At 44.2% G+C, this 23,697-nt stretch overlaps 1 protein-coding gene and 1 pseudogene across 1 annotated transcript; one reads left to right on the forward strand and one right to left on the reverse strand.

The window, feature by feature from the left end:
* Positions 1-180: 180 nt before the first annotated feature.
* On the reverse strand, positions 181-21,716 carry SARS1 (seryl-tRNA synthetase 1). The gene is made up of 11 exons (XM_032302045.1): positions 21,493-21,716; positions 13,096-13,166; positions 9,458-9,535; positions 8,320-8,478; positions 7,179-7,322; positions 6,049-6,204; positions 2,871-3,092; positions 2,182-2,311; positions 1,756-1,913; positions 944-1,073; positions 181-611 (listed from the first exon to the last, which is right to left on the reverse strand). Exons 1-11 carry the CDS (start codon positions 21,626-21,628, stop codon positions 454-456), a joined length of 1,542 nt encoding a protein of 513 aa, XP_032157936.1. The 5' UTR covers positions 21,629-21,716; the 3' UTR covers positions 181-453.
* Positions 3,319-3,480, forward strand: LOC116568312 (annotated as a pseudogene).
* Positions 21,717-23,697: the final 1,981 nt, after the last annotated feature.

Consider the following 23,697-nt stretch of genomic DNA (forward strand, 5'->3'; position numbering starts at 1 on the left):
CCCTTATCCTGCAAGCTTGTGTGTCTAAGACTCAAAGTTTTCACTTTCTCCTTAAGCCTTTCCTAAATCTACCCCTGCCTTCACTGACCCTGTCAAAGGCTATCTGACTTGCTAAATGGAACAGCCTTCTTTAGAAGGAAAAGCAGAAGTGAGTGTGGTTTCCAGGAGAATTGTCAGAGACAGGGTTCGAGCCCTGGGCAGAAGACTGTGGAAGAGTCCTAGCCTTCCCCCAGAGATGCTTTATTACATGGTTTCATCGGTCGTCAGTGAATGGATCCTGTGCCCATGCAAGGAGACGGGGATGTCGCGCTGTACGTGGCAGACTGTTCCCCTTTAGCAATGCAGTCAGATGGGGCGGGTGATGAGTGGGTGCTTGGCTTCCCTGCCCGTGGGCAGGCTCTGAGATCCCAGCTGACAGAAACAAAAGCCCGACAAACTGGGAGGAAGGAATGTTCAGGAATTGGTGACTTCCATGTTCTGCAGCCGGTTTTCTAGGGGGACATCTTTGGCTGCCCCTTTCTTTTTGCTGCCCTCATGCTGCTTCTTTTGCTTCTTTGATGGCTCCTGGTCAATGGGTGCGGGCTTCACAAAGGGGATCAGTTCTTGGAGACCTGAAGGGACAGAGCCAACCAAATAACCGACCAATTCTCAGGAGTCAAAGCCCAAGGACTTCTTGGGGAGAGTTCCACAAGAGGATGATCCCTATGAACAAAAGGGCACTCACGACAGTAACTCGTCTCATTAATTCTTTTCTGGTCTGAATTTTAGCTGCGCTTAAACAGGATGTCAGACTTGTAGTGGCTGCTTTCTCAGCTTTGCCCCTGTCATGCCCAGCACCAGGGGACAGGCAGAGTTCTGGGGACTGGTACCTTCTGGAAGGGGGTTTGCTCTTCAGGAGAGCGGGAAGACAGAAGAGGAAGAGGGGCTGGGCAGTGAGTCTTACCGGGCGGCATGAACTCCCTCAGCTTCTCAGGCACGACGATGCCCTCCTCTGTCTGGTAGTTCTCCAGGATGGCGCAGATGGTGCGGGTGGTGGCACACATCGTCGCATTGAGCATATGGACAAACTCCACCTGCAAAGCCAGGGCCCCCAGAGGAAACACGAAACTCAACCTAGTCTTCCTCGTGACTAGGAACCACCCACTTAGTCAGACTCCCCCAATGGTAACTATCCAAATCCAAAGCATTATTGATCTTTTGCTAGACTAGAATTCTGTTTAGTACTTATTCCCTATAATAATAATTCCAGGAAGATTCCTCGTATCTCCGTTAGTGTCAAGTGATAGGTCCCAGCAAACGGACAGCAGGTGGGCCCTTTGAGGGATGGAGGCAATGTCACTGCGGCCTCTCCTTTACCTCTTTCAAGTCCCTGAACTGGAAAAGATTAAGGCCTAAAAACTGGGTTTGAAGAGAGAAACTTATAAACCCAGACCTTCTTGGGGGAGAGGGAAGACACTGTCTTCAGCGTGTCTTCTGCACACAAATGGGGATTTTTCTTTATCTGGAGTCACAGAGAAAAAAGCCCAAAAGAGAAGAGCTAGAAATACCTTGTAGAACAGAGCTTAACTCAGGATTCTATCTAAAAGGATTCTGTCCTGATTTAGTAGAAATCATTTTCAGATTCCCTTTTCGGTCTAGATTGAGCAGCTCAGATTTTCCCACGATGCTGGGACATAATGTCCGCCAAGGACTAAGAAATAAGATGGACCTGTTCTGCACAAGGCTCTATTTCCTGCCTCCCGAGGGGCCACCTACCTTGTCCATCATCTTCTTGGTTTGCCCATATCGGATTCGGAGCCGGCGAGCCTGATAGTCTGTGCAGTTAGAACAGGAGACTAACTCACGGAAGGCTCCCGAGCCTGGAAACCAGGCCTCCAGGTCAAGCTTCTTACTGGCAGCATGATTCAAAGAACCTGAAAGGGAAAACCCCTAGAATTCATGAAGGAGGGATGGTATTTCAGAACACTAACCTTTAGCAAACCTAAAGAATTCTTTAATTTACACCTTATCCCCAGAAGTGAAATCACACCCAGATATTCTCATCACCAAACACTCCCAAGTGAGAAGAGTGTGATGTTTTAATTAATGTGGGCAATTAATTGGACTGTGAACTATTTCTTTGTGTGGCAGTTCACCTGGCGGGGGTGGTGGTTGCAGGCTGTGGGAAAGGGAGGCGGATACCTGAGACAATATTCACAATGTGGTAAGGGATCCCCAAAGACTGGTAGAAGTCTTCTGCGGTACTAATCATCTCTTCAAACATCTCCCATGACTTGTTGTCGTGTGGTGATGAGTAGACAAACTGTTCGATCTGCAGAGAGGGACCCAAGGAGACCGTGACAATGGGACAGGGAGAATAAACGAAAGGACTGAAGTGGGAGATATCCTTGTGATGGAGACCTAATCCTACACCGCTGGGAGTCAGGAGAGGCTGGGGCCCCTGCAGGATATGGGTGCTGGACTGGACTGGGGCTCCAAGAACAAACACTCAGTGGAGCTCTTATTATACACACGCCAGGTACCGTTCTAAGCACTTTGCCCCTACCAACCAGCGGAATCCTCACAGCAGGCCTAAGGAGGTTGGTACTATTATTATACTCCTTTTGTAGAGGAGGAGAGGTTAAGCAACTTGTTCAAGGTTACACAGCTGCTAAGTGGCCGAGCTGGCACCGGGACCCAAGCAGCCTGGTTCCAGGTTCTGTGCTCACAGCCACTCCAGCATGTCCTTCTTATACAGAAACTGATGGAGACGGTGAGAGGGAAGACCGGAGCTAAGGCGGGTCTGAGCACCACAGAGCCTGCCGCCCCTCTAATCACCCCAGAGAGATCGAGAGAAGGCTTCTACTCCTCACCCTGACCTGACCACTCACCTTCTCAAACTGATGGACTCGGAAGATGCCGCGGGTGTCTCGGCCGTGGGAGCCCACCTCCTGGCGAAAGCAGGTAGACAGGCCGGCATATTTGATTGGCAAATCCTCGGGCCGCAGCCACTCGTCCCGGTGCAGAGCAGCAATGGGCTGCTCGGAGGTGGCAATCAGATATTTCTCATCATAGGAGTTGTCATCAGACTTTTCACTGCCTTTGCCAATCACCTGGAGGAGGAGGGACCCCTACTAGTTAAGAGTGAGGGATGGGGACCTCAGCTAGAGCAAGAACCACAGGGAATGCTAAGAAGACAAAGGAGGGAATGGGTCACTCCAAAATGGGATCCCTCCTAGAGATCGAAAAAATGCAAATTAAAAGGAAAGAAAATATTCTGGTAATTTTTTTTTTTTTAACTGATCTAATAAATAAAACATTTATATATAATATATGATAAGCTTTGCGCAGTGGCAGTATCGTAGCCAATGAGGTTTATCCGAGGCGCGATTATTGCTATATATAATATATGATAAACCAATAACAGCAGTGCAATAAAACCTGAGCTGGTAGCAATATACATCAGCCCACTCAACAAACATTTGTTAGGCATTTGTAAGGGCCAAGTTTGCCAGTGCTGGCCAAGAGGAGACACAGTCTCTGCTCTCTTGGTGCTTATGAATTAATGCAGGATTACACTCCTTCAAGAATCACTTTGGTGTTCCGCTGAAGAAAGTAACACAGAAGAAAAAAAGGTATAAACAGGACAAAGTTCATTGTAACATTACTTATGGATGGCAAAAAAGGAAGCCCCCTGAATACTTCCACAAGGGAAGAGTCAGCTATCCTACATCCAGACCAGGTAATATTATGTAACCATTTGAAAATGTTGGCAATGAAGACCACCAAGGAACAATGAAATATGCTTCTGATGTACTGCTAAGGCAATCTACAGACATTGTGATTAGAAGAATGAGAAAATGATGGCTGTATGAAAAAAGCCCCCCAAAGTGTATTAAAAATGACAATTATGGGGTGCCTGGGTGGCTCAGTGGGTTAAGCCTCTGCCTTCGGCTCAGGTCATGATCTTGGGGTCCTGGCATTGAGCCTTGCGTTGGGCTTTCTGCTCAGCAGGGAGCCTGCTTCCCCCTCTCTCTCTGTCTGCCTCTCTGCTTACTTGTGATCTCTGTCAAATAAATAAATAAAAATTTAACAAAAAAATGACAATTATATGAGGTAATGAGAAAGAAGATGATATCCCCTATCATTTCCAAATTTTCTGTCATGTGGTATTATTTTAATTTTAAAAAGAGAAGGGTGGAAACCTGCTCTGGGTCAGCATTTGGGGATCTGGAAGATGACATTGCTACTTTACAGTGGGAAGTTAGCCACTAGCCACAAGTGGCTATTTAAATTAAACTAAAATGTAGTTCCTCGGTTTCCACTAGCCACATTTCAAGTGCTCACCAGCTATGCGGCTGATGCTGTCAAACTGGACAGTAGCAACAGAACATTCCCATCACTGCAGAGAGTTCTACTGGAGAGCACGGCTCCAGAGAATTCATAAACTAAGTTTATTCAGCAAGATGGGCCAGCCCAAACTGTCACTATGGGGACTCTCACTATGTGAGTCTCCCTGGACAGGGATCCAAGAAGCATCTGCAGAGAGATAGAGAATGTAGGAAACATAGCAGGGACACCTGCTACCTAGTGTCTCTCTCATAACCCTCATGTAAGCTTCTCCTTGACGTTACCCATGGAACACCCTTCTAAAGCTCTGTGATGATCCAATCTGGGGGTTGAGATGAGGAAAAGAAGAAAAGAGATAACAGCTTTTGACGGATACATGAACACATTTCTCTCCACATTAAAATAAAGAAAGGGGAAAGAAAGAACAAACGAACACATGCATGCATGCCTGGGTGGCTCAGTTAACCGTCCGACTCTTTGATTTTGGCTCTGGTCATGATCTCAGGGTCATGGGATCCAGCCCTACGTTGGGCTCCATACTCAATGCAGAGTCTGCTGGAGACTCTCTCTCTCTCTGCCCCTCCCCGCCTTGCTCTCGCTTGCTCTCTCTAAATAAATAAATACATAAAATCTTTAAAAAAAGGGAAGAAGTGGGGAAGAACACCAAGGTTAGAATAGTCCTTAGGGTTTAGAGAACATTTTGCTTCCCACGGCATTCTGAATGAGAACATAACTTGAACTCATCAACAGGATCCAGTGGGAAGAAGTTCTATTAAATTCCTCTCTAAGGGGCACCTGGGTGGCTCAGCGGGTTAAGCCGCTGCCTTCGGCTCAGGTCATGATCTCAGGGTCCTGCGATCGAGCCCCGCATCGGGCTCCTTGCTCAGTGCGGGGCCTGCTTCGCTCTCTGCCTCTCCCTGCCACTCTGCCTGCTAGTGTGCACGCTCTCTCTCGCTTTCTCTGACAAATAAATAAATAAAATCTTAAAGAAAAAAAAAATTCCTCTCTAAGGTAAGTCATGTGAGCCCAGGAACACTGTCTAACTCCTCCCCAGTAAGAGCCAAGTCATCCCCTTCTGACAGAAGTCTTGGAGGGGAAGGACAGGTGAAAAGTAGACTATGCTGTGAGGGGCAGCCGGTAGCAGAACCTCTAGAAATTCTGAGTACTACAGGTGGCGGTGAAGACAGCTCATCAAAATGAGCTTCTGACTCTGAATGTGAATCCCCTCATTCTCCCTGAGATGCTCTGGGGTTGAGAAAAAGCCCCAGACTGGAAGCCACATCAATCCCAAGGGAAATATGTCTTGCCCTCTAGCTTCTAGTCCGGGGTTAGGAGTAGGAGGACATGGGAAGATCAGCCGCTTCTACAATTGTCTTTAGTCCAAGCACTCAAAAAATGTGCTTTCTTCTGAAGCTCATGGTGTTAAAAGTATGCTTCATTTAGGTAAGTCATATAGATTATCTGGGGAAAGATAAAACAGGCTCTATATCTGCACTGTCCAGTATGGTAGCCACTAGCCACATGTGGTTACTTGTTAGAATTAGTAAAAATGAAAATTCTATTTCTTCAGTTGCACTAGCTACATTTTAAGCACTCAACAGTCATGATACAGGCAACCTCCACACCATAGAAGTTCTCCTGGACAGTACTGCTCTGTATCTTTGAGGTTAAACTTTTTATAACTTAAGTCATTCTGTCACACTACCCCAGGCTACTTACCTTATAGAGTTCTTCATCAAACTGGCTGAGCTGCGCCACTTCCTGCATGACCTCCTTCCTCATGAAAAAGGGGGTATAAATGGGGGTGTAGCCCCGACTCCCCAAGGTGCGAAGGGCATACTGGATGAGCGCCTGTTCCAGGAATACCAGGACACCCTACAGGAGCAGAGACAAAGCACTGTGTGACTGGGTTCTGTCGTCATCACATTCATCTGTTACAATTTACACTCAGAGGCAACTGGGGGCCCAAGGGAGGCCAGCAAAGACAGTGAACCTCAACACCTGATTCAAGAGATTCTTTCTTGATACCAATGCCCAGCCCATCATCCAGGCACACTGTCAGGAGAAGCAAAGCGAAGCAGAAAGGATGATTTGCTCAGGGTGCACAGGAGAGCTTTCTTGCACTAATTTTATTTATTTATTTTTTTAAAGATTTTATTTATTTATTTGACAGAGAGAGATGACAAGCAGGCAGAGAGGCAGGCAGACAGAGAGGAGGAAGCAGGCTCCCTGCTGAGCAGAGAGCCCGATGCGGGGCTCGATCCCAGGACCCTGAGATCATGACCCGAGCCGAAGGCAGCGGCTCAACCCACTGAGCCACCCAGGCGCCCCTCTTGCACTAATTTTAAACAGCAGACTCGTGTGTGTATGTAGAACATACTCTGTATATATGTATCCCCAAAATTGTTTTGGGGGATGCCCTCCCGGAAGTCTTCTTTGAATTCATCAGCCCTCTGCCCCAACTACTCCAGGTCTGCTGCCTCTGCTTACCTGTTCTCATAGCTCTCTGGGCCCACCCACCCCGCAGCACTCATCAGTGGGTTTCAACTCTTCATTACTTGTCTCACGGTCCAGTTCCACTCAGCCCCTTAAAGGCAGCCTGTTCTGATCCAGACAGCACATGTCTCCATAATGGAGGATCACATAGGGGCTCTGGTTCTAGGGAATTCGAAGTAGCATTCTCCTGCCTCAGAAAGCGAACTGCATCTGACTGCCAATCCGTTTGCAGGAGAAAGGCAAGAACAAGTGGTGGATTTGTGGGCCTCTTTAAGTAGGTTATGTTTTCCGCACAGTTTTTTTTTTTTAGCTCCTTCTTTAGAATCCCATCACCACGGGTTCCTGACTCTTACCTTCAGGAAATAGCCTCGACTTCCAGCCACCACGGCCCCCTTTTCACCTTCAAAGCCATCTACCATCACCACGAGGTCCACATGAGAGTACTTCTTCCTGACTGTACAATCGCCCCAGATCCTCTCTACTTTGTTGTCAGCATCCTAAGGAAAGAAGACCGGTGACCGCTGAACTGCACAACCTCCAGCTTTCCAAACCCCATTCCAAGAACAGCTTAGAGATTTGCAAAACTACTGCTTAACTCAAACAACTAGGTTTTGGTCATTGTGTCCAGAGACTAAGGAAAAGAATTTGCTAGAGAATTTGTGTTCAATGGAGAAATAAACATTTACAGATTCCTAGAAGTGATTCTAACTTTGGAACTGAAATCATGAATTTTTAAGAGATCTGTCCTATTCTCACATTTGGTTTTTTTGTGTTTTTTTTACCCTTTTAAATGACTCCTTGAAAATCCTGCTACATGACATCCCCCCCCCCCCCCCAACCCCCATCAGCATCGCCTGGGGTGCAGAGGAGAATGTAGACTTTTATTTCTTTCCAGGCTCTCATTGGTTCTGGGGCCATATGAGGGCGGGCTCAGAGCCCTGACCTCCCAAGTCTCCCACCCCAGCCTACAGTGAGTTTAAGGGCTCGTTCACCAGGGAATGAATGAAAGAGGCACAGATGGGCCCAGCTATGGCTGGGGTGTCAGAGAACAAAGGCTGGGCTCAGAGCAGCTTTGTGCTGGGGAAGCTCCCACTCAGCAGGAAACTTTTATCATGCAGATTTCCCTGCAACCTGCAGCTTCTCAGCGGGGTGTGGGTGAGGGGTGAGGTTGATTTCACAGATCCCTCCCACAGGACTCACTGCTACCACGGGCAACACGCAGTGGAGGACAGCAGCCCGATTTAGAAGAGATTTCTGGGCCAGGAGTCTCCTCCTACCTGCTGTCTCTGCTACTTCCCAATCAGGCAAGGATCTGACTCTTTCAATTCTCAATTGGTGGGCAGAGAGAATATACAAAGAGCCTGCTTCTGACACAGGCCTATTATACAGAGAGTGCCAGGGTTTCCCAGTGCCCCTCCCGCCCCCACCCCCACCCCCTCCCCAGCAGAGAGGAGCGCCAGGCAGACTGCCGCCCGCTGGGGCACGGACACCTACCTCATCATTGCTGATGGGCACGGAGGGATGCAGGAGGTTCCCGATCTCTCGGAGGTTCTCAAACCGCTCTGCTTCCAGTTTTATCCGCTCGGCATCACATTTTAGGATGGCCTCATCAATGAGGAGTCGGACTTTTTTGATTTGTGAGACTTTCAGGTTCTGGAGATAAACAGGCCAGGCCGGCACCCAAGCCACAGCAGGTCAAGGTACAGAGGAGGAGTAAGATTCTGTTGCCCTCACCTTGTTGTGCTCAAATGACAACCCTTGCAATAGCATTTTAAAAATCAACAATGAAGGCTTTCGAAGAACTGAGATTTATTTGAAATGCACGCACACAGCTTTGCCCTGACAAATGTGTTGGCATTTTCTTCAGGGGTACCTAAGGAAGAGTTGGATTAATTCTGGCCATTCTTCTTAGTCCTAAGAACTAAGGGGTTTTAGTACTGTATCTCTTTTAAGAGCTCTTTCTCTTAAAGCGTACTTTCTGATATTCCTGATGAAATCAATTTAGCACTCTTATGTACTACATTTAACCGTTCTCTAGGGAGATTACAAATTTATTAGAAGCAAAAGAACCTGTCCTAAGCTTCTCTTGTATTCCTTTTTGCAAGTGTTTCAAACTACTGATTTCGTGGCGATGGGAGAGCCCTTAGCAAGTGGGGCTGCGCGGGAGTGGCGACCCCAAGCCACCCCTTTGAGCACCCGCAACTCTGCTTTTCTGTATTTATGCTCTTGCCATGATTTTGTGCTGCAGGTTTACAAAAGGGTTCGGTGACTAACAAACTTGAAAATTACTTCTCTAGGTTCACTGTTGTGAATATTTACTGAATTATGGCAAACTGAAAAAAAAATCCTTGACTTTGTGAAAACGAAATTCTATGAACCAAAGGTAGTTGGGCTCCTTTTTCCTCTTCTTCCTACTCTTGACTTTTCTACTCCATCCATCCCCGTCTCTGCGATCTAATAAATACTCAAGGATTGAAACCAACAAGAGTGGAGGGGGACATTTCCCAGCTGCACACATTCAAGGAGGCTGCAATGCTGTGTGGAGCCGAGTGTCAGCATTTGCTTGTCTAGGAACAAAGTCACGATGAAAGAACTGAAATCCAGTCTAGAAAAGGGAAGTACAATAACTTACAGCTAAAGTGTCTACAGTGAGGTCATCGAGATTTAATACATCCTCTGGAATGGACTCATCTCCCACTGGCTCTTTTTTCTGCAGGGGAAACAAAACCAAAAAAATCCCAATACAATTAAATAAAAGAAAATTTCTGACTGAGTTTTACAAGGGCACACCAAATTAATATATAAACTAACCACAGAATTTTCTACAGAACTGTATCTAAGAGCTGCAACCTGTGAGAGAAAAATTTAGTGAGAAAATTTTAAGTCCTCATCCTGCCATTTTCTGGCTTTTTGGATCCTGGACAGATCAATTAATCCATCAGGGTCAAAGGGCTGACATCAACAGGAATGTAAGAAGAATGTCCTCTCTAGACATAGAATAGTTATGGGCACCAAGAAGGTGTGAAAATGCTCGTATCACTGCCCAGCTCCGGGGCAGGTGCCTGGATGTGAATCTGAATCCCTGTCCACTCCCTAAGAAAAATCCCAGCACTGAGGCTAAGGGGGAAAAAAATGGATGGGATGATAGAATCGTAGGACACTGAGGAAACAAAATTTTTGAGGAAAAGTCACCAAATCTAGAACCAAGTTTAGAGCAATCAGTGCAACTTAGCAAAACTGGAGAACATAAGCAGGGCTAGATTTTCTGCCCTGGTTCTCTTCTCACCCATCTTTGTGATATTCTGTCAGATCATTTCCAATCCTCGCCCAGAGCCATGGAGAAGATAAATTGAGTCAAATTCTTCCCAAATTAGAAGTAGTTAAAGAAAATTATCACAGGCCATTATAACAAGATATGTACAACCTCAGCAAAACTTGCATAAAAGTAAGTTGAGGAGATTCAGGGTCTGCTTTGCAAGTATAAGTCATGTCGTATTCTAAAGATTTTTTAAAAAATTCTATACATATAACAATAGGCAATTATGTTTATACAACCTCATATACCATTGCACAAAACTGAGTCATAAGAAAGAACTATATTTTCTTGGGGTAAAACGTAGAAATCCTTTAGATTTATTACACAATCGCATATACTAAAGTGAGAAGTCAGAATGCTAACCATAACCAAACTCACACCTTTCAGTGACTCAAGTAAAATCATCTTAAAAAGTTGCAAACGGGGGTGCCTGGGTGGCTCAGTGGGTTCAAGCCTCTGCCTTCGGCTCAGGTCATGATCCCAGGGTCCTGGGATCAAGCCCTACATCAGACTCTCTGCTCAACAGGGAGCCTGCTTTCCCCTCTCCCTCTCTGCCTGCCTCTCTGCCTACTTGTGGTCTCTGTCTGTCAAATCAACAAATAAAATTTTTTTTAAAAAAAGTTGCAAACGTCTGAAAATCTCAGAATGAGTCTTGCTTAAGAATAAGCAGAGACTAGGGGCGCCTAGGTGGCTAGGTGTTGTTAAAGCCTGTGCCTTCGGCTCAAGTCATGAGGATCGAGCTCTGCAATGGGCTCTCTGCTTGGCAGGGAGACTGTTCCCACCCCCACCCGCCTGCCTCTCTGCCTACTTGTAATCTCTGTCTATCAAATAAATAAGTTAAAAATCTTATATATATATATATATATATAAAGAGTAAGTAGAGACTACTGAGGTAGAAAGAAATGGCCTAAACCTCAAGATTTTGCCAAGAGAGCTGAGGTCCCTTTGCTATCTGATAATCCCTCAGAGCAGCAAATTCAAGTTCTGAGTTCAAGTTCTAACTCTGCAACTAACTTACAATGTGATTTTAGGCAGGCTCCTTAATTTCCTAAGCCTATTCTCTTGCCCTTTTAATAAGGTTGACAACAGTACTACCTACACTTCAGGTTTGCAGCAAAGATGAAAAACCAAAATGAAATGAATACTTTCAAGTGCTATACATATTAAAGCACTTTTTTTTTTTTTTAAGATTTTATTTATTTATTTGATAGAGATCACAAGCAGGCAGAGAGGCAGGCAGAGAGGGGGTGGGGAAACAGGCTCCCTGCAGAGCAGAGAGACCAATGCGATGCAGGGCTTGATCCCAGGCCCCTTGGATCATGACCTGAGCCAAAGGCAGAGACTCTAACCCACTAAGCCACCCAGGTGCCCCTATTAAAGCACTTTTTAAGACCATTCTAATGGACAGGAAGGGAGAACACTCCTTGTGGGGCTACAGTGAAGGGATCTAACAATGCTACTGCAAATTAAAACACTTCCATCTTCTAGCTAGGAAAACACTAGGCTGGTACTATCTGTATGTGCCCCAAAGAATACACAGGCACGAATGCACACTGGTATTTACATAATTATGGGGCGTTTGACATGCAAATGATTAAGCATCATGGGTCCCAAAGGAAGAACACTTTATGATTGTCGGTATCAATTTCCACAGCCAGTGAAAAGCTGAAAGTGTAACAAAATACTGGTAAAGAGAACAATTCAGACTATCATGAAGTGTACTCGAATCCAGAGGGAGTCTTTTGTTATGTTCTTTTCTGGTTCAGGTTCCAAAATTTTATAATTTTTTTGATTTAGTTGAGAAGTTTACAACTTAAAAATGAGACAGATTTGAGGGAGCATTTAATATGTTTTTAAAAAATGACTGAGGAGCTAAGAGGATATTTTTGAGGAAAGATTAAAAGCATAAACTATTCTGGATAGCAAAGCCAGGCCAAGCAAAAACTTAACATTCTTCAAGCACAGGAAAGATTTTTTGGATGAAGGCCAGTAACGACTTGCCCTCTGCTGTTACTTGCAATTGCTGAATAACTACAGGGTTCTAGGCATTGTGCCAGCTTCTCTACATTTAAAAAAATTAGTTCTCACAATTCTGTTCTATAGGTGAATGTTAGTATTGTCATTTCACAGATGAGAAAATTGAAGCTTAGAAATTAACTTGACTGAAGTCACATAGCCAACAATCCAGGATTTGGACTTCATATCTGTGCCCTTTCCATTAAAGAGCACGACTACACTGAGACAAAGAATCTCAAGTCCACCCTAAGAAAATCTTTCTGTCACTATAGATTGGGCTCAAGAGGTAATTAGATAAGATTACTGGTGGAATTTATATTACTATAGCACAAAACAGACAATGAATGAGCAACATTGCAAGAATCTTATCTTGCTACAGACTGAGTATTTGTGTATCCCCCCAAACTTGTATGTTGAAACCTAATCCCCAGAGTGATGGTGTTTGGAGGTGGGGTCTTTCAGAGGAGATTAGGTCATGAGGGCAGAGCTCTCAGAAATGGGGTTAGTGCCCTTCTAAGAGACCCCAGAGAGCTCCCTTCTATCAATGTGAGGACACAATGAGATGATGGCTATTTATGAATTGGGAAGTGGGCCCTCACCAACACGGAATCTGCCAGCACCTTGATTTTGGACTTCTCAGTCTTCTGAACTGTGAGAAATAAACTGCTCTTGTTTAGAAGCCACCCAACCTGTGGTATTCTGTTACAGCAGCTTGAAGGGTCTAAGATTTATAGGACAGAAGACAGACTCACTGATCCCTGAAAGTGCCTCTTAGTCCCCTTTCCCACTTCCTTCCTTTCTTTTTAAAATATCTGTCCCTTTGGTAAGAAATTCAGTAGCTCACAGAATTAGACACTAGATTAGAAATTATGTGAGCACCAAGAGTGAGATTAAATACCTCTGCTCAAGCTCTCAAGAATGTTACCTAGTTCTCTTACCTTCATTTTCTCTCCAATTGTCTTGCTGCACAGGTTCTTCAGCTTGTTCAAGTTGTCTGCCCGAAATCTGCCTGAAGAATAAAGAATCCAAGAATCTCCTTAGACAGATCTAAAGGAGCTCATGAAATTGTGAAATCTTACATCTTTAGAGGCCCAAATTTAGCTGGCATATATTGGTGACAGTGGGGTTCTCCCTGCATTTGGTGACAAGGAAAAGGCCCTTCTGAGAATGAAACTGGAAACTACCATAATCTGGACAATGCCATGGTCAAGTAACAGATCTGAGGAACCTAGAAAAAACTCAAATAACCATAACCTGCTCAATTTTCTTAAAATCCATTGAAAGAAACTATGTGATATGCACTGGGATCTGGAAAGAGAGCAATCCTGTTTCAAGTCCTGTGAACGTGGTTACAGCATCTTTGTGCATCTCTGTGCTGGCAATAGTTAATGTTACTTACTCCCTTTGCTGGGACAAAATCTCACTGGACAGCCTGGAGAAAAAGTTTCTTGTGCTTTAATTTCTTTGGGGAAAGACAGTGCACTAATCAGCCTACATGGGTATTTGGGCCCAAACTATTATATCGGTACTGTGGTTCATTAAGCTAAGTCTAATGAGCAAAAATCAGACCTCTTTGAATCCAGGCTCAAGGACCAACATGGTAAACAGCAAGTTTTTTTTTTTTGTTTGTTTGTTTTTTTTAAAGATTTTATTTATTTATTTGACAGAGAGAGATCACAAGTAGGCAGAGAGGCAGGCAGAGAGAGAGAGAGAGGAGGAAGCAGGCTCCCCGCTGAGCTGAGCAGAGAGTCCGATGTGGGACTCGATCCCAGGACCCTGAGATCATGACCCGAGCCGAAGGCAGCGGCTTAACCCACTATGCCCCCCAGGCGCCCCGTAAACAGCAAGTTTTTGACAGGTGACATGACAACTAGAAATGAGACAGCTCCTTGGCAGCTATTATTTTTAAGGTTTTGCCAAACTTGAACTAAATGTCAGTACAAAATGATCTAACTACTTTCTCATTCACTTACTTGGATTAAAGAGATGGGAACAGAAGAGTGGTCACCAGGGGTTGGAGGGGAGAGGGGAACGAGAATGCACTACAAAGAGACAGTGAGAGGGATCTCTGTGATGATCTCTGTGTCCTGTCTTAGACAGTGTGACAGTGGTTATACAAATCTACACATGGGATAAAGTTGCAGAGAACTACACACACACACACACACTCACACACACACACAAGTGCATGTAAAACTAGTGAAATCTGAATAAGGTCTGTGAATTATGGCAATGTCAATTTCTTGGCTTTGATACTGTACCAGTTGTGTTAGATGTCATCTGTGGGAGAAACTGGGTAAAGGGTACATTGGAACTCCTTTTACTATTTTTGCAACTTTATGGGAATTTTTAAGTATTTTAAAATAAAAAGTCTTTAAAATTTTTATTTAGTCCCTCCTATTTGCAAGGCCCTGTATTAAGTGCTGGGAATAAAAAAGAAAATAAAATGCTAGGTGCTGAAAGTAAAAGAAAATAAGACAATTGAAAAATAACAGTGCTGGGCGCCTGGGTGGCTCAGTGGGTTAGGCCGCTGCCTTCAGCTCAGGTCATGATCTCAGGTCCTGGGATCGAGTCCCACATCGGGCTCTCTGCTCGGCAGGGAGCCTGCTTCCTCCTCTCTCTCTGCCTGCCTCTCTGCCTACTTGTGATCTCTCTCTGTCAAATAAATAAATAAAATCTTTAAAATATATATATATATATATAATAATAAAAAAAATAACAGTGCTGAATGTTTCAATCAATGAATATAGTATATCCCATCACTATCTTTAATTTCTCTCAGCAATGCTTTTACAGTTTTCAGTGCAGAGATCTTGAATGTCACTTATTAAGTGTATTCTAGGCATCAGATGCTTTTTGTTATTTATATATAGAAATATCTTGTGATCTCTGTCAAATGAATAAATAAAATCATTTTTTTAAAAGATTTTATTTATTTATTTGACAGAGAGAGATCACAAGTAGGCAGAGAGGCAGGCAGAGAGAGAGAGAGGGAAGCAGGCTCCCTGCTGAGCAGAGAGCCCAATACGGGACTCGATCCCAGGACCCTGAGATCAGAACCTGAGCTGAAGGCAGCGGCTTAACCCACTGAGCCACCCAGGCACCCTTGAATAAATAAAACCTTAAAAAAAAAGGAAATATCATTGATTCTGTATATTGTATAGAGTGATCTTGCTAAAGTTAATTTTATTGGTTTATCTATCCTTAATATTTTATTTATTTAATTTGTCCAAGAGAGAGCACACAAGTAGGGAGAGGGGCAGGGGCAGGACCCTGGGATCATGACCTGAGCCAAAGGCAGACACTTAACTGATTAAGCCACCCAGGCGTCCCAAATTTACTTTATTTTTTTAAGAGTTATTTATTTATTTATTTGACACACAGAGAAAGAAAGAGAGAGACAGAGAGAGATCATAAGTAGGCAGAAAGGCAGGCAAAGAGAGAAGAAGCTGGCTCCCTGCTGAGCAAGGAGCCTGATGTGGGGCTCGATCCCAGGACCCCTGAGATCATGACCTGAGCCAAATATAGAGGCTTAACCCACTGAGCCATCCAGGTACCTCCCAAATTTACTTAATTTTAATAGTTGAGGTCTGCATACATAATCTAGTCATCCACAAATAATGACAGCTTTACTTCTGTACCAGTCTTTTTTTTTTTTTTTAAATAATTGATATATAACATCGTATTAGTTTCAGGTATACAACATAATGATTTGTTATTTGTATACAATGCAAATGATCACCACAGCAAATCTAGTTACCATCTGTCATCACACTCTATTCTAATTTTTTAGAAGGCAAAGGCTTAACCCTCTGAGCCACCCAGGCACCCCTTTTTTCTTCTTTTTTAAAGCAGGCTTCATGCCCACTGTGGGGCTTTAACGGACAGCCCTGAGATTAAGAGTCGCATGCTCTACTGACTGAGCCATCAGGCACCCCCCTTTTTTTTTGGCCTTATATCATACTCTCTAGAACCTTTAGCATGATATGGATTAGAAGTGGTGGTAGCAGATGTCCTTGTCTTGTTCCCAACCTCAGGGGGAAATCATTTGGTACTTCATCATTAAGAATATTAGCTATATGGTGCCTGGGTGGCTCAGCTGGTTAAGCAACTGCCTCAGGCTCGGGTCATGATCCTGGAGTCCCAGGATTGAGTCCTACACCGAGCTCCCTGCTCAGCAGGGAGTCTCCTTCTCTCTCTAACCCTCTCCCCTCTCAAGCTCTCTCTCTCTCTCACTCTCTCAAATAAATAAATAAAATCTTAAAAAAAAAAAAAAAAGAATGTTAGCTATAGGGGATGCCTGGGTGACTCAGTCAGTTAAGCATCTGCTTTCTGCTCAGGTCATGACCCCAGAGTCCTGAGATCAAGTCCCACCTTGGGCTCTCTGCTCTGCCAGGAACCTGCTTCTCCCCTTACCTGCTGCTTCCCCACTTGTACTTTCTCTCTTTGCCAAATAAATAAATAAAATCTTAAAAGAAAAAAAAGAATGTTAGCTATAGGTTTTTTTGATAAATATCTATTACTAGATTAAGGCAGTTCCCTTCTATTCCTAGCTTCCTGCATTTTACCATGAGCAACTGGAGCAACACAGGAAAAAATGAACTTGATCCCCATCTCACATCATACACCAAAATCAATGTGGGATGAGTCATCCACCTAAATGTGAAAGGCAAAGTAATAAAACTTCTAGAAAAAATATTGGAAAATCTCTTCAGGAACTTGAGATATGAAAAGATTTCATAAACACAGGAAGCACAAACTACAAAGAGGAGATCTATAAATTAGACTTCATTAAAATATATTTTTAAAAGATTTATTTATTCATTTTAGAAAGAGAACGAGAGTGCATGAATGGGAGGAGGGGCAGAAGGAGAGGGAGAGAATTCTCAAGCAGACTCCCTGCTGAGTGTGGAGCCCCCTAGAACCCTGAGATCATGACCTGAGCTAAAATCAAGAGTTGGACACTTAAATGACTGAGTCATCCAGGTGTCCCTAAAATTAGTAATTTCTATTCCTTAAAAGACTGAAAGAGCAAGAGGCAAGTTATAGACTGGGAGAAAATGCGTACAATATACATATCTGACAAGCCTTCCATCCAGAAGGGATAAAGAATTCCTACAAATCAATAAGAAAAAGACAAACCACCAAATAAAAACTGGTCAATATTCTTGAACAGACACTTCTCAAAACAGGCTATCCAAATACTAACAGGGACATGAACAAGCGTTCAGTATCTTTAGTCACCAGGAAAATGCAAATTAAACCAACAATGAGATACCACTATATACCCATCAGAATGGCTAAAACTAAATTAAGTTTTAAATTAAAATCAAATTTAAAAGACTGCTAATATTAAGGGCAAGGAGGTATAAAACTAGAATTGTTATTTTGCTGGTGGGAGTGTTGACTGCTATAACTACTCTGGATAACTATTTGGAAATATCTACTAAATCTAAACATGTACCTACCTTATTATCCAGCAACTCCACTTGTATACACTGAACAGAAAGGAGTGCTTATGTCTACCAATAGACACACAAAACAATGTTCATAGCACTTTATTCATAATACCCTCAAACTGTAACAAACCAAATGGCTATCAACAGAATTGACTGATACAGCTATATGATAACTGGTGTATTTACATAATGGAATACTGTGCAGCAATGAAAAAGACCAAGCCACCACTTCACATGAAAAGATGGAATAATCTTACAGATATAATTTTGAGAGAAGCCCAAATCAGGCAAATTAATTTTGCCCGATTTTGAACTCAATGTTAATGGAAAAATATATGCTATGTAAGTCCATTTACATTAATTTCAAAATCAGGCAAAATTAACTGATGGTGACAGAGAGCAGATAAGGTTATTTTTGGAAAGGGCATGAGGGAGCCTTTACTGGGGTGCTACAAATGTCTCTGATCTTGACCTGGGTGGTGGTTAGACAGGTATACAGCTTTGTAAAACCCATCAAACTACACATTAAAATCTATACAGTTCGCTGAATACATCTCAGTAAAAAAAAATAAGTTTAAAAAGGTTGTACATAAAAATACCATAAATGTCACAATTAAACATATGAGATAATATATGGAGAATACACAAATAAGGGAGTGCTATGGGAGCAGAGTTGGTCTGGCAAGGAAGGCTGATGGGAGCGGGAGAAGCAGGTTGATAAAGAATATTCCAAGCAGCAGCAATAATCATGGACGTGTAAAAGACCATACAGGTAGTGTAACAAGGCTAGAACAAAGATTGGAGGGGATATGTGGGAGAGTGACAGAAGAAGAGGCTAGGAGGACATGCGGGACATGCAGGGCTTTGTAAATTGTGTTAAGTAATTTGTATTTTCACGCTTTAGGGCTACACTGTCTGATATGGTAGCCAACAGCTAAGTGAGCCTATTGAGCATTTGAAACACGGCAAGCCCAAACTGAGATACACTGTACATATAAAATATACACCAAATTTTGAAGACTTGTAAAAAAGAAAAAGAATGTAGGGGTGCCTGGGTGGCTCAGTCGGCTAAGAGTCTGCCTTCGGCTTAGGTCACGATCCTGTGGCGCTGGGATCGAGCCCCATGTTGGGCTTTCTGCTCCGTGGGGAGTCTGCTTGTGCCTATTACCCTTCCTCCTGCTCTCTCTTTGGCCCACTCTCTCTATCTCTGTCCAAAAAAAATCTTAAAAAAAAAAGAAAATGTAAAATATCTCAATTTTTATACTGATCATATGTTAAATATACAATTTTTGATATACTGAGGTAGTTATAGTATCTCACTAAAATGAACTTCTTGTTTTTCTTTCCCTAATTGGCTACCAGAATGTTTACAAATTTATTTATTTGAGAGAGAGAGAGAGTAAGGGTGCATGCATGAGCAGGGGGAGGGGGAAGGGGACAGGGAGAAGCAGACTCCCTGCTGAGTGTGAAGCCAGATGCAGGGCTCCACACAACTCAGGGCTCTATTCCAGTACCCTGAAATCATGACCTGACCTGAAGTCAGAAGTCAGACACTTAACTGACTGAGCCAGGTAGGTGCCCTCAGACGGCACTGCTTTAAGGTAAGAATGTCACAGCAAGACTTAAATCCAGATATCAAATGATTCGATTTCCATTCCATACAGATCACATGTCCTGGATGTGGCAATAGGCTCACCTATTGCATCAGGTGAGACTGAGGTAAAACTGAAAGCCGTTAGAAAGTTCTCCCAAAGAGAAGGACCTGGCTTAAGGCATGTGCAGTAAGACGGTAAAGAGAAATTTCATTCAGTATAGCACAGGCTAGATAGAATTCCTGTAACTACCAGCAGATTTCAAGATACACTAGTAGTTTTGGAAATAGTTGAGAAATCTAGCAGCTTTGGAAATAATTGAGACAAATCCTTATTGTATGTTCAAATGCGCTATTTTACTCTAAATTTAAAAAGAAGAAATCACAGTTTGAATCCTTGGAGTTAGAAGAGTTGTGGTAAACACCGATATGATACTATGATTCCACGTTCTATCAGATACCTGTGTTTCACACAGAGCCCTAGTGGCCCCTTGAATGTCCACAGGCAGACAAATAGGTATACATGTGTCTAGGTTACACATCCTTGTTGCAGTCAATGACAGAAGAACCTTGATATAAAATATAAGATCAATGTCCAACTTGGGCTGCAAGTGACCTGGGAAAAAATCAGTAATTCCTTTTGTCTGACAAGAGAATATTGGGAAGGGATGTTAGGTAAAACAGAATCAAATCAACAGATGTGTTGAAAATGAACTACAAATAAACAGTTTTTCATACAGAAGGGCAAAGTGCCCTGAACACAGAAGATATTCACGAATTCAGTAAACCTTTGTCAAGTCCTTACCAAGAACCAGGTGTGGGAATTATATGTAGGTAACCTGATAACATACTGGGATCATATGTATACATGTGTATATGCATAACCTGTATGTGTATGTATACCCCAGCTATTGGGACATACAGGTAAATAAAACACAAACTTGTCCCAGAAGAACTTATCCCCTCACCACATAGCCACTCATCAAGTAAGGAACAGAACTTCCTGTAGAAGTGTACATTATACACAAAAGACTACTAAAACATTCAAAGTCACTTAACAGTTTTACAATAACCAGACTGACACAAAATCTGATACTTCTGACTTCTAATTCAGTAAAGCAGCGTCTAGGCTAGTTTTTTTTCTTCCACTTAATTCCACTGCAACTCAAAAATTTAGATTTAGATTCAGGAAGTGGGATATCACAGTCAAGCAAATACCACATCTGAATGAATGAGACCACAGAATCAGCAGACAACAGAAGTTAAATCAATACTCTTTTCCTACCCAATGACCTGATAAATTTAGGAAAATCAATTTTTCTAACAGAAATCCACCACACTTTCGGACAGCGAGGGCCTTTGCAGTGTGCTGTCATAAAACCTGGCTCTCAGCTGGTTACAGACCTATTGCATCAGACGAAAAAAAAAAAAAGAAAGAAAGAAAGAATCACATGTGCTTGACAGCTTCCGGCCAATCAGTGACTACCCCAGTTAATCCAGGCACAAGTTGATAGGCAGACGGTTCTCTGGTTTTATTTAGCTTCACGAAAGATGCCCGGATCAGATCCTAGACCAACTCTGCTAATGTCTTTTCCGGAAAACTTGCACAAATCACAAACAGGCTCAATAATTACAAGCTTGTTCTTGCCTCATGGCACTCCTCTCCCCATGCTTGTTCTACTATGGTAAAGTCTTCCCTCGATTTTTAAAGGTATGCCTGCAGGTCAGGGGGATGGCCTCTTCCAAAGCTTTGGGATCATTGCTTTTTAGTCATGAGCGGCTTCCGAAGTCCCCAAACACTTGCAATATGGGTGGACTGAACTATTAAGCTGCAGATGTGACTCATTCTCAGGCTGGAGCCTTTGCCCCTACCAAATTAGAGGGAGACCACTCGGGCGTTGCTGAAGATGAAAAGGGACCAAAGGAAACCAAAGACGAGTGTTCGGAAGTCCCCGAACCTCCCGCCCTAGCTTTCTTTTGGCTACCCTTGCTGCAGGAAGACTTGACAGCTCTCGCTGCGCACGCGCCATGCTCCTTCCCAGACAGCCCAGGGATCCGCACTGAGCACGCGTGGAAGGGAGCACCCAGGGCCCGAGCAGAGGGAAAAGGCAGGATGGTCCCGGTTCGCACAGTGCGTTTTAGGGAACAGTGAGAGCCTCGGAGTCACCGCAACCAGGGAGAGGACTGACGAGGGATGGAAGCTGTGGCCTCAGGAGCAGTAACGAGATCGGAGAGATGAAGTTGGGATTAGGACCCGGGAATACCCGGCGCGTCCCGGTACTTACATCGTCGCCACTCTCCGTCTGCCTTCACCAGCTGATCTACTAGTCCCGGGTCTTTGAAGCGCTTCTCCTGAGTCTCTCGGATGAGGGCTGGGTCCCCTCCTTTATCTACCCGAAACAAATCGAGATCCAGCACCATCTTCCCTTCTCCCCGGCCAACGCTAAGGGACGTAAGGAACGTAGCACAGCGTCCAGTGACCACCGCACTGCGCCGGCGCGCTGACCCGCCCTCCCCGCGCAGGCGCAGCCAGAGAGCGCAGGCGCCCCCTCTCGGCCGGAAGCCGCTGCGTTGGAGGCAGGGTTGCGGGGAGGAGGAACGTGGAGAGGTGGGGCGTGGGCGTCTCAGGTTGTGTGCAGGTCTGGCCTGGGTAGTGGGTTGTCCCGGTCTTGTGCATCCTCCCCAGCCCCGACCTCTGTAGCATCTCTGATTATCCTATAGAAGCGAGTGCCTCAGTTTCCTCCTCATGTTAAAGGGCATCTCTCTGGTTAGGCAGAGGCCTGCCAGTATGATCTCCGGCTTGGAAGCTAGAGCTTCCAGTAGTTGCCAGGCTTTGTCTTACAAGCATGGTTCCTAAGACTGGACCCTCTCCCTGGACCTCTGTTCTCTCCATCATCTTGAGACAAGAATATATGGCTACATGTTTTAGTCCCTGCGTTACCTCAACTCAAGATTCCTGCTCTCCTGCCTTAGAGCTAGGATACCTTTCTTTTATTTTCTTTTTTTTTTTTTTTTAAGATCCTAATTATACATATCTGACAGAGATCACAAGTAGGCAGAGAGGCAGGCAGAGAGATAGGAGGAAGCAGGCTCCCTGCTGAGCAGAGAGCCCAGGATCATGATCCCAGAGACCCTGGGGATCATGACCAGGGCGGAAGGCGGAGGCTTTAACACACTGAGCCACCCAGGCGCCCCTAGGATACCGTTCTTAACGTGATTACTGAGTAAATCAGGTTGTCCTATTACCAACCTTTCGGATCACAGGATTGGAAAGGTGAGATTGAAATATTTTAGAGAGGGGCATGAGGAGACTTTTCCACGGGGTAAGTATTCAGCGGATTTGAAGGCAGTACAAGGTATTGAAGTCAGTTCTTGGGTCTATTTAAAACTCCTAGAAGGAAGATTTCACCGTATTTTCATTTTGTAATGTTCAGGCCCTTACAGTGAAATATTTTTATATATAATTTTTTTTAAAAGATTCTATTTATTTGACAGAGATGACAAGTAGGCAGAGAGGCAGACAGAGAGAGAGGAGGAAGCAGGCTCCCTGCTGAGCAGAGAGCCCAATATGGCGCTCAATCAGGACCTTGGGATCGTGACCTGAGCAGAAGTCAGAGGCTTAAACCCACGGAACCACCCAGGCGCCTCTTACAGTGAAACATTATGGCTACTGATTGGAGCCAAAGTTATCAAAAAGTACTGCTGATAAGGAGATTATTTAGAACCCCACCCCCAATGCCCCCCAGCTAGCTGTGCTAAGTCTGTCTTGGTCTTACAGCCGTTGCATGGGCTCCTGTGATGAGGATACGGCATTGCTATCCCTGCTTTCCAACAATGTCTGCCAAGCCAACTTAGATGTAATATAGGGCAAAAGACAGTGGTGAAGCTGACAAGTAGAGATCCGGAGGGGGGCTTCGGTAAGGGGATTGTCTGGGTTTGCCTCCCTAGGTTCAGTTTGCCTAGCATGCTAGACTTAAAACCAGTGGAAAAGACATGTAGGCAGCTGCAGTCTCCTGAGAAAACATGTAAGAAAACTGTGTTAGGTTCCCTGAAACCTTCTGAGGGCGAAGTCTGATAGGGGCTGACTCTTCCCTGTCAGTGAAGGCACTGCCAGAATGTGTTCTTTGCTAAGTTTCAAGACAGTGATGGGTGTTCTTGAGGCTGCACTGTGGCCTAGGCCCAGAGGAGGAGGCCCACAGGGCTAATCCTATAAGGAGGTCATCAGTATAATTGGATGGATGGCCTTAAAATTTCAGCCTCCACAGATTTCCTTAGGAATTTTCACCGTTAGTCTTATCATTATACTATAATCATCTTCCTTTAAAATGCTCATGTTGGGGCGCCTGGGTGGCTCAGTGAGTTAAGCCGCTGCCTTCGGCTCAGGTCATGATCTCAGGGTCCGGGGATCAAGTCCCGCATCGGGCTCTCTGCTCAGCAGGGAGCCTGCTTCCCTCTCTCTCTCTCTGCCTGCTTCTCTATCTACTTGTGAT

Source organism: Mustela erminea, chromosome 10, assembly GCF_009829155.1.
Source record: "Mustela erminea isolate mMusErm1 chromosome 10, mMusErm1.Pri, whole genome shotgun sequence".
NCBI lineage: Eukaryota > Metazoa > Chordata > Mammalia > Carnivora > Mustelidae > Mustela > Mustela erminea.